The following is a 16761-nucleotide window of genomic DNA, read 5'->3' as shown; positions in this document are numbered from 1 at the left end:
TCACTAGTATTGATGTAATATGTTTAAGAGAAGTTTCATGTTTGTAATTAAAAATAAATTTTAGGTATGCTTGCATAATAAATAATCAGGTACTTTTTCAAGTGATGAATGGTTGTCATTTGCCACTAATAGAAACTTATTTTATTTAGCCACAACTTGAAATTGTAAAGTTTTAAAATTTAAACTTGTTACTGAAAATGGAATATATTTGTGTTGCAGTCCCTCCAACTCCCGACCACCAACACCAATCAAGTCCGACACCGAGTATGAGGTTGAGCGGCAAAAGGCTGATTTCATTGATGGTTCGTCTCAGACTGATGAGAACAAGTGGCAGTGGACCTGGGGAGAGCTGCCCACCCCTCCCCCAAAGACACCAACACGCATGGCAGCTTCTCATCCTGATTCTCCACTTGTCAAGACTAGTACTGACAAAAATAACATAATTGGGAAGGATGAAGGTTAGTGGCTCCTTTTTGGATCTTTTAATGTGTTTTATTGCTTTGTGTATGTTCATTGTGGACGTCTTATGTTTGCTAAATCATTTAGAAATTATTTGAGGGGATAAGCATCAGAGGGATGTGTGTTATAAACCTGCTTGCATATTATTTATACAGTGACTTGTCAGTAATCCAGTACCATATTTAATAGTTAGCTTTCTTAAAAGTAAATATTTTTGAGTGACAAAGTATCAGGTTCTAAATCAAGATAACAGCCATTTGTGGAGAGATGTCAGAACCTCTCATGTCAGTTTCCTCTAAATTTTGTGAATTAATTCATGATAGAAATTAGCCAAAAATGGGTGGTGGCATTACATTTTAATGCAGTCCTGTCCCAATTTGAATCATTATCAACACTGGGAAAAGTGCAAACTGAAGGAAATACATAAATAGCTACTTTACATTACATATTTCATAGAATATACAGCCAAAACGAGGACTGTTGATCATTGGACATTTTAATTTGATCATATATACATATTTTATAAAGCAATCTTCCTTGTTAGGCTAATTATTTGGCATGTTATATGTATTTTTCATTGGTACTGTTTGTTATGAGATTTCCTTTTTGATTTTTGGTTGTTGCCTGCCCTTGCCCACAAACTTTGATCTCTGGAATTTTCGGTTGTCACTTCCCCTTGTCTATGTACAGTACTTCATCTTTGAAAACTCTCTCTCTCTCTCTCTCTCTCTCTCTCTCTCTCTCTCTCTCTCTCTCTCTCTCATGAAGTAATAGTTAATAGGGGACTGACATCCTCTTGCTTCTTCCTTCCTCTCATTTGATATCCCCATTGCAAGGTTTTCTTATGTTTTCGTGCTTGCACAAGACCAAACCAAAATAAACACTCTTGTCTATTTACATGACCTATTCTCCTCTTTATCATATATTAGTATCCCTTTGTAGCTACTCCATTAATTTGTTACCTCTTTTCCTTTAGTAGACAATAACCATTTTCCTTGTTTGATCTCCATGCACTGTTTATTCCCTTCTGAGTTAGATATAAATATATCCAGACAAATATAGTTTCTTCTCCATGAATCAACATCAAAGCCATTATTGATAAAAGATAAACATGGAAATATGGCATTTCATAAGATTATGGTCAAATTATGGTTATTACTGTTATAATTTTACTGTGAGAACAAGTAATACTGTACTAACATTCATAGGAGAGAAAGTACACCCATAACATTGGAAACTATCTTGTGTGCAAATCATTAATTATTTCAGTATTTGCTAATGTATGAAAAATACATTTGTATATTTGCCCTGGATTATTAACATTTTACTGTATCATAGTATGTATATTGTATGTGGTGCTGTCTACGTAATTATTGTATTGTCTTTTATCTCTTTTAGTGGCATTACTCACCTCACCCTTCTTTATGTAGTACAAATGCACTTAAAGATGAATGTGTAATTGAAATTTGACATTATAACTCCCCTATCATGATACTGTACGTGATTTAGATTTACTGTAAATTATAAGTTGAACCTTTGTCTTTTTTTTGTACTTAGTTCCGTGAATTTGTTTTATCATTATTGTTATTTTTATTTTTTAAGGATCATAGATTCTCATTGAAAACTTTGGCCCAAAGTCTTCACACTGATATGGACCATGTTAATTAACTTGTAATTCATTATTAACCTGACTAAACAGTGCTTTCTTTTAATTAACACTGCATTTGTCTTTCTTTATATTCTTTAAGTTTTAATTAATTTTAAGGCCTGGGGTATTTACAATAGTATTTGTAACATCTTTTGTATTACTGTTTGGGTTTGTGTTTGTGAAAGTGGAGTAGCTTGCCTATGTAGACTTCTTCCTCCCAGATGATGAACGCTCAGTGTTGGGCAGTATGTTTAGATTCATGCGGGTCACCAAGAAGGCTCGCCATAACCCTGAGAGTGAGGGGATTTACCTTGATGATCTTAACTTGGAGGAGCTGGACCCTGAAGTGGCAGCTCTGTACTTTCCTCGAAACTTCAGAGTACCTGAAAAGTCTGGTTACAGTGGCTATCCTTCTGGTAAGAGAAAGTTTTATAGCCATGAATGTATTATTTGCTTTCATATGCTGCATGCTCTATAATGCACTTATTAGAAGAATTTTGTGATTGGTTAAAATACATTACCTTTATGAAAATTTGTGGCTTTGACATTCTGAAGTTAGTGTAAAATTAAATGTTCATGTGTTTAACAAATATTGTGCACCACTTTTATCATAACTGGATTAAATAGAGTATTTTTTTATTGGGCTTAATCTTTTACATGGTATAAATTTTTTCCAGCCCAAATTATATATATGTATATATAAGAGTATAAGTGAAGAACATTAGATATTGCACTTTTGCAGTTAGTCTTTTTTGTGTGTGTTCTCTGTTCTGCTTTGACTAGAAAATTAAGCTAAAGTGTACACTCAGTCTTGCCTTTTAAGGAAATACATTTTACCTGAGAGTATAATGCATTTCCTAACAGTAATGTAGCTTTTGTATTTCACTAATATTTGTTTAATTGATACGCTATACTGTTTTTAGATTATGCTTTATTTTGTGGGTCTACTACATTGATGTGTTTACTTGTGTTTATATGTGGGAACACCACTTAAGAAGTGTTAGAAGAATCCATTTTTCTCCCTCCCTCCCTCTTTGTGAAATGGAAAAAAATATACCAATATGAAAGAATAAAAAGAAAAGTGTAGTACTTATATTGTAAGGCTTTCTATGAGGTGAAAGACTGCTTTCATCTTACTGATTATTTTGTTGAATACTTTGAAAACAGTGTACTTCATTCCTTTACTGACTAACCATATTACATACATATAAATGCTTTCTTATACCATATGACACTACCTTAGCTTATCTCATCATAATGAACTATGTTGAACTTTCATCCACATTTTTGTTTCATATGCCAAAATTGAAACTATGCTTTCAAAGTTCACCTATGAAGTAGAATGGTAAATTGAACTGCATACAGTGGAACCTCAGTTCATGAACATCCCAGTGCATGAATAAATTGGTTGACAAACCAAATTTTTTAACAAATTTTGTCTTGACCCATGAATGAAAATTTGTTCCATGCACAGAGTTGCTGGTATTAGCGTAAGATGGTATTGTGCAGAATGTCAGTTGTTCTCATGGTACCACTCTGTAGGGAGTGTTTCTTGTGGTGATGTTACATTTTTTTGCTTTTGGCGTTAAATTGGCCATCCTTATGCCCCGCCCCAAAATTGAAATGTGTTAGTGATAGTGGTGTTAAGAAACTCAAGCTTATTACAATATAAATAAAGAGAGCTATACCAGCAAAACATTTTCAAAATAATAATACTGTTCAATCTACACAAAGAACCAAAAAAATAAGAACTATTACAAATGTGGAGCACTAAAAAAATATGATTTCCAAAATACTTTGGCAAGTCTCGGTAGTCACAAGATTCCGAGAGATGTTTGTTTGGCCAACTATGTCTGTCATCACAGCTGACTGCAATACAGAGGCACCTCACCTCCAAGACAGCTAGTAATGCATGATAAATGTTGATCAGCATATGCTGTCTTGCTGTCAGTTAGATGCCATTACTTTAGCAACAACGATCCTATGTTTATTCCAGTTGAGAAGTGCACAAAAGCGTTTGATAAAGGATACGTGCTGCAAGAATCGCAGGGTGCATTCCGAGTCTCTCTCTCTCAAACACAGAACTGGGGGTCTAGGAACAGATTAATCTATTTTATGTTGATTCCTATGGGGAAAATGGTTTTAGTTCACCAACATTTTGATTCATGAATGGCCTTTAGAAACAAATTAAGTTCTTGAACTGAGGTTCCACTGTATTGTGACTTAAAGATCTTACAAAGCTTTTATAACCATATACTGTTCATATAATTATGAAGGGAATCAGTTGCCTGACATGAAATTTCATAACAGAATTAAACATTTCCTGAAATTGTAAGTTGGTCATAAGTTACAATACCAAATGTGAAGGCTGCTTTTCAGTTTTTGTCATGTAAAACAACAGCTGAAGTGCAATTGTGTAGGTCTGTCATGCATGTTGCCTGGGTGCTATTTTCTGTTCATGCATGTAGTTTACAATTGAACAATCAATGCAATTAAAAGAAATATGTTCATTCTTCTTCATAGTTAATTAGACATTCCATTGTGTAAAATCACATCCAAGTGTATTTGTGCCAGCGGGTAACCTTTTAGTGGTGGCTAAGCTGTGATGGACAAAGTTGTATATAAGCCAGAGATCCTGCTTTTATAAACTGATAAGAACATTACTTCTTAGTTTTCAAGGTGCCCAGCTATCATGGAAGACAGTGCCATACTGTACAAAAAACTTCATCTCTCACACTTGGAAGAAAAATTGGATACCTTCTTGCCCTACACCCTGGACATGCTTGTGACAGAACCTATACTTGCTGCAGTCAGAGCTTATCTTGGACATTAGGAAGCTCAACCACCTGGAAATGACCACTGCTGGCACCTAAAAAAATAGCAGAATTGAAAATTTGATAAATCATGAGAATAGTATGTGAAAGTTGTGATGTGACTGTATGACTGAAACTGCACATTGTCATTGAGAAATTAGGACCATTCCTGACATCAAACGACAATAGATACAAGATGAAGATTGTTTTTCCTGAAAGCACATACAAAAAGCAGAAAATTTCCACCCAAAGTATCTAAGAAATATAACTGTCATATATCCTGTTGGATATAATGTCATAAAAACCCTGATACATCTATGTGTACATTCATAATGTAGTAGTACTTTTTAAAATTTTCTAACATTTTGAAAGAGGTTTGAAAATCATTCCTTAAAAATGTTAGAAAGTTCATTATAAAAACTAAAGCATGATTGAGCTGGAACTCTGCAGGGAACAATACTAGGGGTGCACCAACATGGTCGAACAGTGTCCATTGCACAAACACTGTTACCAGTTAAAGATGGAAAGTGGAAAGGCTCGCTGATGATGTCAGGAGTGAATACCAAAAGGTGTACTCGACGCAGCCCATTTTCACTGTATCATTGTCTGATGGTACAGAATCGTGGACATACACGATACTGGCAAGCGCACAATGAACTAAGTTACTTAGTTACCAGATTTTCTAAGTCTGTTAGTTAAGAGGAGGTACTTAGTTTCCTAGGGTCAGATTGTCTTGTCAAGACACTGTAAGGGTGGGGGGAGGGGGCCAGATGGTGTCAATTCATCCCTAAAAGTACACTCACTAAAGTGAATCTTCCATAGAGAGAGAAAGACAACCTGACAACTCGAGTCAGAGGGACACTCAACTTTATTTAGCTATCCTAAACCTGATGGAGGCACAGAAAATTCTACATGAGGTGACAGATGGATACACATGGCAGAGTACCTGTAATTAACATAGTGTGTGGGCTCAATCTACAAGTCCACACTAACATTGACTTAAATTATTGCGCTGCCAATGAACGTCAACTTAGAACATATTATACTGGTCATTGCTTGGTGAACAGAGTAGAAACTGCAGGATACCTTTCATCAGGTACTACTGTTTGTCGCTGTATCAACTTCCCTCGTTTCAATGCTTATCATGTCTTCCTACTGTGTCGTATGATATAGTAACAATGGTTTTCTGATGGATCGTGTTGGACCATGTGGATGCACCTTAAGTCCGACCTATTGCTGCACATGAGCACTGCAAGTAATACACTAAGGTGTCAGAACTTTTTGTAATTTCAATGTAAATATTTCCATTTAAGTTCTATATTCAAAGTATTCAAGAATGGGTCAAGTTCTTGTTTAACTCAGTCTCAATTCTAATAAGGATGAGTCTCAATTCTAATAAGGAATGATTCATTCTGCACAATTTTTCTACTTCAAAAGGGATAAAACTAATAATTTATTGTAATTTACAGGAAATACCAAGGATGAGGATGCTGAGTCTGGCAATGGTCCCTCCCTCCCTCAGTCTCCACATAGTGTAGAAGGTGCCATTGGTGGTCCAAAAATTTGCAGTGACTCTGATTTTGAAGATTCAAGACATCCTAGTTTTGACTACAAGTATGGCCATTTTATTCACTGACTACAGATGTATATCATATGTCAACTGAAAGTGTTAATGCTAATTGCATGTTGTATGATCTGTTGCAGGGAACAATCATTTGATAATATAGATTTTTTTTTTCTAAGTTTGGATTCTGGCTAGTAAAATATTATGATGGCAGTGATCATATTGATATCTGACTGGTTGATATTCTCCAGATGATCAGTAACAATACAGTCAACTCTTGATTAACATGAGTTTGAATAAGATGCTTTCAATTTATTGCGACTTGATATTCAAGGAGATATGATTAAATAATGCCTTGAAAGAGATATGATTAAATAATGCAATTTATTTTATTTAACACGGGTTAACTTGACTTGGATTAAATAATGCTATTTAACATGGTTTAACTTGACTTTGACATAATTCACACTCACGCTGCTTCTGGCGGGAACTGCACTGAGATGCTCTGGGCTGGGATCCAAGAAACTTAACCTCTTCAGTACTGAAATGCATTTTTACCATGAGTTTGAGTATGATTAGACAATTTTATTGACATTAGGAAAGGTCTATGGAGGTCAGAAGATTAACGACCAGTCTTCACTATTTTAATCCCCACATAAGTTTCTGAAGTTGTATAAAATCACCAAATAGTAAGCAGAATGAATATGATAATGCGTCATGGCTTCCAGTCGCAAAATGGTATCCATCAACGTATAGGGGGACATCTGTTAGTCTTTACCTTGGTAACCAGGTTGCTAGTAGGGTATTGGTAACACCACCTGCTGAGGTGTTACTGTCTTGATTAAATGGTCACAAAACAAAATTTTTATTAGCTTTTTACAAGCTCTACTATCAAGAAAGGATTGTTTTATGAAGCACAAAGTTAGATCTTGCATGGAACACCAAAAACAAAGCAAAAGATGAGGAGGAGGCACCACATTTGTCTGTCTCCAATACAACAGCTGCTTCTTCCTCTTGTGACCCCTTAAGCTTGTGTGTTGCTTTCACTTCAATGTATGCATTTCTGCTCCTGTATTTCCTGCTATAATGGATATCATATCTTTGTATTCATATAGGATCATGCCATGAGGATCACCTTGACTCCGTGGCATTGAGTGACATTGAATTACTACACTATTGAAATACAGGGGATCCTCATGATTTGACCGTTCACAGCGTGAATTATTGCCAATTTGAACTCAGTTAATTAATACCCAATCCTCAAGGTTCGACCAACTGACTCGCCAATTCAACATTCATATCTTGTGCGCCACCCACTCGGTCAAATCTGCCGCCACTCCAAATTCGCTGCCAACCTGCCAGGTGGAAGTGTAAACCGACGCTACCCTGTGTGTCGCTTAATTTGCATTACTATCACCCCAGCTGGCGTCCAGGCAGGCCACGCTTTGCCGTTCCACCTCCTGCCTCCATGCCGCTTCGACCATGCCGCGCATAGCCACCTCCAGCCCCAGCCCTAAGAAGCACAATTTCCTGCCTTTCAAAGATCAGCTTGAGCTTATAAGAAAGTGTGAGGCAGGTATAGTTCACAGTGTCATTGCAGTGCAAATGGGTGTCCCTAGATCAACAGTATCAACAATTTAGAAGAACAGGGGCAAGTACCACGAAACTGCTGCATCATGCAAGTGTTTTGATTTACAAAAATGTGTTTAATAAAAAAAGATATAAATGAAGCCTTTAATAGTATTGATTTAGTCTAAGTTGGTGTTTTTTAGAGGTTATAGTGATGTTTTGGAGGGTCTAGGCTGGAGGTTGGTCCCTATACCCCTAATTCTTAAGTATCCTATGGTAAAAATTGCTTCACGATTCGAGTAAGTGCTGATTTGACCGATGAAAAACCCCCTAACCCCGTTGAATTACGAGGATCCCCTGTACCACTTCCCTCGGCATGAACTTTTCTCTTTGTAACTTCATGTGGCAGAGGAGAACTCAGTAGGGCATGCAGTTATCACACAGTCACTAAGTGAAGCAAAATCTGGGTGTGAGTGAGAATTGCATGCCCTACTGAGTCTTCCTTTGTCAGATGTAGTTACAGAGAGAAGTTTATGCTGAGGGATAGAATTTTTCAATAGTAGTTCACTATCACTCAATGCCACGGAGTAAAGGTGATCCTCATAGCATGATCATATATGAATACAAAGATATTATGATATCCATTGTAGCAGGAAATAGAGGAGTAGAAACTGTAGTGAAAGCAACGCACAAGCTTAAGGGGTCACAAGAGAAGAAGCGGTCAACTCCTAAATATTCATAGTAACAGTGACACCAGCTGTCCCATGTGCAGAGAACCCATAGTAACTCTGAAAAATTTCCTGTTGGAATATGCAGGTTTTAGGTTTAAGACCTATTAAGGAAAAATATATCGTGGAAGAGACGGAGATTAAACAACTTTTTATATATGGGAACAGACAGGACAACACACTGGAGACAGTGAAAAAGTTTATAGAAAATTTGTGGTCTTCCAAATAAAAGGTTACTAAAAACAACACTGCATAATTATCTACAGCCAAAGAAAGGAAAATTAAACATTTAGACGAAAGAACTAATTGTAGTGAATGAAGGAAGAAACATTGATTCTATCCAGCACCATTGCAGAGGCTATACTTGATCCTTGAACCTTGATCAGCGGTGGACAAGTGCGGCACCTCCTCATCTCCTGCTTTGTTTTTGACTCTCCATGAAAGATTTGACCTAGTGATTTTTTTTTTTTTTTTTTTTAAGGTTTGAGTAACAAAATCCCCAAAATAGGCAGACTTTCCCAGTGGCCAGTTATGTAACTCCTCCTTATTACCATTGTTTTCTATGGGAAATTTGTTTGAATAATGCAACGTCTCCAGGAACGTAACCCTCATGTTAATCAAGTTGACTGTATTTGATATAAGATTTTTTGTTATCCAGAGAGTGTGATCTTTCAACTATTGTGTTCACATTCATGGAAAGTGTTAAGGTGGTGTTACCTAGTCCCTGCTCACAGTATTAAGGTAATGGGTGATTTTCATGTTAATGATATTGATAGAAATGCAAGAGTTAAATATGGCTGTTTCTAGTTGAATTACTGGACTTTTATCTTTCAACAGAGGCTACCAAGACATTGCCTTCTCATTGTGTGGTCGCCTTAATGAATATGAGACCGACTTCCCGGAGAGCCTCTTCTTGCAGAGCCTTGTTACCTATGATGACTTTTGTGAGAATCCGAATATCTTAGACAACCCGGACCTTGTGATAAGACTAGGAGGGAAGTACGTGAATTGGGCAACTGCAGCTCCTCAAATCATGTCTTTAGTGCTATTCCAAAGGCCTGTTCCTCAGGTGAGTGGCTGATTGCTGTCAGCAACTATTTGCTGACTTTTTACTTTGATCTATTGTGGGCACAACTCATCTTCTTGGAGGAAGAAATCTTAACTAGTAATCCAAAATTGTGTAAAGTATTTTGTCATTGATGACACAAAGTACTTTGTGAACTATTGCAGCAAGATAAGAAAAAGTAAAATGTAGTTAAAACCCTGGTTAAGTCAGAGGTGGATATCAAATAAGCTGGGCACTTATTTTATTATTATTTATTTATTTATATTTTTTTACGGTCTATCCCGATTAAACTGGTAGGCACTTTTTGCTCCTTGATTGAGTAATTTTAACCCACTTGGCTAATATACTAGCTGAAATACCACTGAAATACTACTCTTTCATTGTCCAAGTCATATGAGGAGTTGTCTGAACCATGGAGACACAAAATGGGTGTGTGTGTTGTGGCATTGTGCCCAGTGCTAAGATCAGTGTTTACACACCTAATGAAAACAACTATTGTCCAGGGAGTAAATTATCAGAATCACCTAAAATATGGCAAACATGTAATCAGAATTACTTAAAACACACACACATGCATGAAGGAAGCAAATTCTGCAACAATAACACAAACAATCCTGGGAAAATTTCATGTTATGTCAGCCAAAAAATCTGTAGTCAAACTGGACTGTTAGGTTAGGTTAGGTTGGAATATATAAAGCATGGCAGTGATTCTTTTTTTCCTGACGATAGCAGAATGTGCTTTCTTGGTGTATGTGAATGTTTTTATTGTTTCTGGTTATGTATTTGCCATGTTTTAGGTGATTCTGATAATTTACTTAACAGAAAATACTCATTTCCATCTTGCCCCATCCAAAAACTGCATTCCCACAAGTCCTCCAAGCTTCTTTGGGATAGAGGGTTGATGGAATTTTTTTTTGCGTGTTTTATGTTTACAATGGGTTTTGTGAAGGTCTGGAAGAAAATAGTAAAAAAAAAAATAAGGTGCCAGAGTTACAGTGGCTGTCATACAAGGCCATGAGAAAGATGTGAGCCATGCTGTTCATGTGTCTTTACTTAGTTGTATATTACAGAGTTTGAGTGGAGGTTTGTGACCTGTCTCCATACCTACTATTTTCCAACTTTTCCCTAAATGTATGCTCATTTTCTGTTGTTACAATTTCTTCACTCAAACTGTTCCAAATATCCACTGTTCTGTGTGGAAAACTAAACATTTTTAATGTTCCTTAGACATTCACTCTTCATGATCTAGCAGTGTCCCCTCGTCCATCTATTTCCATCTTCCGCCAGTGATATTAGGTCTTGTCTGTCTATATTTTCTATATGGCTTACTATTTTACACACCATTATTAGATCTCTCTCTTGTCTATCTTTCAAAGTTGGTAGTCCCATTTCCTTCAGTCTTCTTCATAGGTAAATTCTTTTATTTCTGGCACTATTTTTGTAGCTGTCCTTTGAATCCTTTCCAATTTCTTGATAACCTTCCACACTAGTGCTGCATATTCAAGTCTATCTTATCATAGTCGTTATGATTTTCTTCACTATACTGTTATCCATGTAATATTTGTTAGTGTCTTAATATATTTCAGTAAATAAAGACAGCACATGCATTGCATGGTCAAATTAGTATTTTTTTCCCCCCACAAAAGCACTATTTTGGTTAATGTGTTTTTTAGTGTTTGGTTTTATTGGCTAAAGGCATCTTATCAACTTCAGAAACTTGCTGATGATCTCATGAAAGACAACATGCCCAAGAAGACCAGGAAACGCTCAGAGTCAAAGGGGTACTCATGGTTCTCTTGGAGGCGTAACAACCAGACTGAGGATCCTGACACCAACAAAGACATAAATACAGATGCTGAGAAGAGTGCCATGCTGCCATCACAATCTAAGGAGGTGAGCTTCTTCAACTGATTATTTCAGAAACTTGTATGATAGTTGGCTAATGTTGTATTGAACCTTCAACTTCTAACTTTATATGCATAGACCTTCTTTACTAACTTTTCACTTTTCATCCTGTCAGTATGGCCATACTATCTCTCTCTAATGTCACTTTTTGCCATCCCACATTTTAGAGCACCTACACACCATTCATTTCACATCACATCTTTACTCCTATCTTCTCACGACACATACTCTCTAGATTATTGATTTCCACTTTCTTGTAATCTGCATTCAGGTCTCTGATCAATACATCAATGTTGGCAGTAAACTATAGTTTCTTAAAGCCTTATAGATACATTTCTCCAATCCACAACAAAGTTCTGCCTTTCACAACCCTTTATTTAATTATCTATTTCACCTTGTCTACAAACCACTATAATACACTTATCTCCTCCATTCTCTCTCTTCTCCAATAAACACCTTATACTTTTCTACAACTGGCACACTCATTCTTCAAGGCATCCTAAAGTCACATGCTTTCTTTTCTCCTCTCAAACACTGAGAAAATTTATACCTGTGACTACCTCTTTGATTATTACACCACGTGTTCCTCCAAACTTTACCTTTACATACGAGTCCAATAATTGTCCTTCATCACTCATCTGGCACTTCTTGCCTCCATGCCAGTTTGTATGTTAAGATTTAATCTCAAGTCAGTATAGATTGAGTAAATAATAGCCTAGTCCTTGTAACTTCTTTAACCTCTTCAACATGATGACAAAATCGGGGCGATTGTGACATATCTGATGATGCACATTTTGCCTCATGGCTGCTCTCTGCTAAGATGGTGTGTTTTCTTTCCTGGATACTGTATGAGATTTATATGAATGTAGTTGTAAATGATGCGATGGCATACTTGACTTTCATCATTCTTATGAAAGTGTATGACTCTTGTATCAGGACAAGTACTGATGTGCCATGCTGGAAATAATTATATTATTTAAAAAAAAATTATGGTACCAATAGATAAACATTAAAAATTAATGTTTTCTATCTTTTGTCATCTTCAGAAAATGACTGAGAAGACAGACAATAATTTTTTTCTCTAAAATTTGCATGAGTTTATTTCTTATTGTACATACTTATGAAAAATCACTTATCATTATTACTGTAGTGGAGAGAGAGAGAGAGAGAGAGAGAGAGAGAGAGAGAGAGAGAGAGAGAGAGAGAGAGAGAGAGAGAGAGAGAGAGAGAGAGAGAGAGAGAGAGAGAGAGAGAGAGAGAGAGAAAGCTTCCTCTGAGTCAGGTATCTCCCCATCCTCATCCAGCCTGGATATGGCACCAGGAGCTGTTTTCTGTTGCCCATAGTGAAGAGGTTAAGAGAATAAGCCATGACTGAAAATTGAGGACATCTACTACAGTCCATCCTTCCATTATACTCACTGCAACCTACTTCAGATTTAATATATCACAATCATTATCTTCACAAGGAATATTAGGATGATGGATTAAATACCCTTTTAATATTTTGAAAACCTGCACTATAGTTTTTTTTTCCCCATTTAACACTGAACAAAAATTATTTACAGCAAGAAGCCAGTCAGCCAATAGACTCAAGCCTCATTGAGGTAACTGCAGCTGAAACTCAGACCAGCTTACCAGGAACTCCAAGGAAGCAGGGTGTTCATAATCGTAAGGTGGGCACAGATTCCTCTGAGTCAGAGGACTTAGAAGAAGGAAAGGAAAGGAAGTTTTCTGGAGAAAGATACAAAAAGAGCTTGAGACTTTCATCAGAACAACTGGTAAGTAATTATATTATAAATTTGATACTATGTGATGAAACCAATAACTGTTTAACAAGCAAATTTCTTTCTCTAGCTACATACTAAGCCATGAATTTTTATCTTTTCTTTCTAGGTAAAGCTTAATCTTAAAGAAGGAAGGAATGAAGCACTGTTTTCAGTGACCACTGCTTACCAGGGAACTACACGGTGCAAGTGTCATATCTTCTTGTGGAACTACAATGCCAAGATTGTAGTTTCAGATATTGATGGAACCATCACTAAGTCAGATGTACTTGGTCATCTTTTGCCTATCCTTGGAAAGGATTGGGCCCAGAGTGGTGTGGCACAGCTGTTCACCAAGATCAAGAACAATGGATACAACTTCTTGTACCTGTCAGCTAGGGCCATAGGTGATGCATATACTCAGCAAGTGCAATTGGATTACATTCCCAATAATGATATATTTTTCAATTTTGCTGGAATTGGAAAATTAAGATTAAAAATTAGTTAATAAACACATGACTAATTTTCTTTATATTCTAGGACAAGCACGTATTACTCGGGATTACCTGAGGTCTGTCAAGCAGGGAGATTTGTCCCTCCCAGACGGGCCACTGCTGCTGAATCCCACGTCTCTGGTGCAAGCCTTTCATCGAGAAGTAATTGAGAAGAAACCTGAGGAATTCAAGATATCATGTCTGAGAGATATTCAAGCTCTTTATCCCTCTGACAGAAATCCATTTTACTCTGGATATGGAAACAAAATCAATGTAAGGCAATACATAATGAATTGTAAATGGGTAATTTCTTTCTTAAGGCAAGGACTGATGTGTACAAACATCTAAGAGACACATGGCCTTTATTTTCTAGGCTGCCTGTTTTAGTGTTCACTTGTTTTAAAATTTTTAACTAAAACTTATTTTTCGCAGGATGTGTGGGCTTACCGTGCTGTTGGAATTCCAATATCACGAATCTTTACCATAAATCACCGAGGGGAATTGAAACACGAACTGACTCAAACATTCCAATCCTCGTGAGTACACACGCAAGGTTATGTACTTGAGCATGAATTTCATCTATCCTCCCAAGCAGGCATGGACAGGCATTATACGTTTTTTCTCACACAGTAGGCTCTAGTCCACCATGAGAAAGAAGGAAGCTTTGTGCATGGCAGAGTAGCCATAGAATTATGAGCTTATTTTTATGAACTTTATATAGCTTAACATTGTTCAGAATATACTTGATGAAGTTGTGTATTTTAGAGACATGTGAGACATATATGTAAGTTTTTCTTTAGGGTGAAGAGAGAAAACATATGATGTAAGTATTGCCCTTTTCTTTAACAAAACTTTGTCTTTACAGTTACATACGACAGAGCTCTGTAGTTGATGAAACTTTTCCACCCATTGGAAATAGAGAAATTTCCCGCAATTTGATGACATTTGTATACAGTGACAGTGACACGGAAGATGATGATAACCGTGTTGACTCTATGGATAATATGGAGAGTGACTGGGTCTGGTATCCTTCAGAACTGTTGTCATTTTACTCTAGAGATTTAAGAAGGCATAGTGAATGAGCATATATATCAAAGTGGCAGACTATTTGGAGAGTGCATAAAGAGTGATGAAAATTTTGAGCAAAGCCTCAACAAGGTTATTGAAGATCAACGTTCTAGCTATGTCCAAAATTCTAGTCTGTTCGAGACTAGACCAGAAGTCTTACCTAGGGTAGGTAAGCGCATGGTGTGCGGTGCTGTCCTGTACTTTGGCACTGCATCCTAGGGTGGTTATTGCTATATTTTGCTTACTCGTGCTTAACATTCTGGCCTTGATGCAACCTTAGGACAACTTACTAAACATGCACTTAAGGTGCTTTTTAACATAGTAGAATGCTTTTTAATTGAATCTTCTATAAACAGTGATGATGCTACTACCTGTATAATCTGACATGAAACACTTTTGTCAGAATAATATGCAAATACATTGTTGCTATTTATACTTCATTAGCATATACAGTAACCGATACTTCATTAGCATGTACAGTAACCGAGTGCCAAATATTAATGACTACTAACATTTACTAATGAGCGTAGGCAGATATTGTTGCACCTACAGTGCCTGCCATTGCATTTCTCTGGAGCAGGCCACTGACTAATGCAATGGTGTAAATCAGTTCAAGTCCCCCTAACACTGGCCAGTCTGAGCTGAGGTGCATACGTATTGTACATCTGGCATGTGAGATTAGGAAACAGTATAGGGGAGGAGAACTTACCAATTACTCCCCAGTCAAGCTAGTGGGAGGGTTTGCAAGTTCATGCTCCCCCCTGTGCCCCTCTCCCTCTCCACCCAGTTGCTTTTGTATTTTGAGTCCTTATGACAATATGCACAAGAGAAGGGACTTGAGCAAAGAGGAAATTTCATCTACATGAGCCTGTACAAAGCAGAGAAACCTACAAAGGATATAGACAAAATTATTGGTGTGAGTGGAAGATGGACCAAACAATTTTGTGATGGTGGAAAAGCACTATGTAGGTGTTGCTGCACTGTTCTTACCAACACCTAACCCAGCAAATGAAGGTTTTGTTCTTTTGCTAAATATGAGTCTAAAATATTAAATATGTGAGAAGGTTTTACGGGCTTTGCCAGGATGACCTTAGTGCTGTGGTGTTGCCATCTCTCCACCATCATAAAGTAGTTTGATCCATTGCTGGAGTTCTTTCACTCACACCAGTTTTGGCTATATCCATTGTAGTTTTCTCTGCTTTGTACAGGCTTATTATGGATGAAATGTCCTCTTTGCTCAAGTCCCTTCTGTTAGCCATATTGGCACTAGGCTACAAAATACAAAGGCAACTGGGTGCAGAAGGTGAGTGGCAAGGGAAGCAAAAACACAATTGCTTATTTGAGATATTTCCTGTTGAAATTGAGATATAGAAAAGCAAGTTACAAGGAAGTATGTGACATCAAGACACTTCAGTGAAGAGTTACTGTCGTAAATACAGAGATTTCTCAGTTTATGGGTGTTTAGAATATGAGATTTTGAAATAACATGAGGTCAAGAAAATAAAGTTGCATGGCTAGTTTAGTTCTGTGATGCGGGGTGTATTCTACAAACCATCATAGCTAATGATGTCATAGTGAGACAAAGTGGTGCATTTTAGACACTAAGTTCATCTACATCTATGATGGATTCTAACCTTGTAAAGTAGTCAAAAGTGCTAAGACAGGTTGATCCTGTTACAGCATT

At 36.9% G+C, this 16761-nt stretch overlaps 1 protein-coding gene across 8 annotated transcripts in view; it reads left to right on the top strand.

Annotated features, from left to right (window-relative positions):
- The window catches only part of LOC123505145 (phosphatidate phosphatase LPIN3-like), an 89864-nt gene that overhangs the window by 65355 nt on the left and 7748 nt on the right, over positions 1-16761 (top strand). For 5 of the 8 annotated variants that reach the window (XR_006675079.1, XR_006675077.1, XR_006675075.1 and 2 more), the window contains exons 7-16: positions 220-458; positions 2329-2523; positions 6390-6534; positions 9619-9850; positions 11561-11740; positions 13318-13530; positions 13646-13922; positions 14056-14282; positions 14442-14545; positions 14875-15242. Coding sequence is in view for 2 of the 8 variants with exons in the window: in XM_045256260.1 (XP_045112195.1) it covers positions 220-458; positions 2329-2523; positions 6390-6534; positions 9619-9850; positions 11561-11740; positions 13318-13530; positions 13646-13922; positions 14056-14282; positions 14442-14545 (1812 nt within the window). In the remaining 6 variants the exon portion in view is untranslated. The remainder of the gene's footprint in view (positions 1-219; positions 459-2328; positions 2524-6389; positions 6535-9618; positions 9851-11560; positions 11741-13317; positions 13531-13645; positions 13923-14055; positions 14283-14441; positions 14546-14874; positions 15243-16761) is intronic. The other 3 variants (XM_045256260.1, XM_045256259.1, XR_006675080.1) reach the window with 2 other exon arrangements.

Source organism: Portunus trituberculatus, chromosome 17 (assembly GCF_017591435.1).
Source record: "Portunus trituberculatus isolate SZX2019 chromosome 17, ASM1759143v1, whole genome shotgun sequence".
Lineage (NCBI taxonomy): Eukaryota > Metazoa > Arthropoda > Malacostraca > Decapoda > Portunidae > Portunus > Portunus trituberculatus.
The sequence above is the reverse complement of the archived record's forward strand: the minus strand, read 5'-3'. Positions and strand labels throughout refer to the sequence as shown.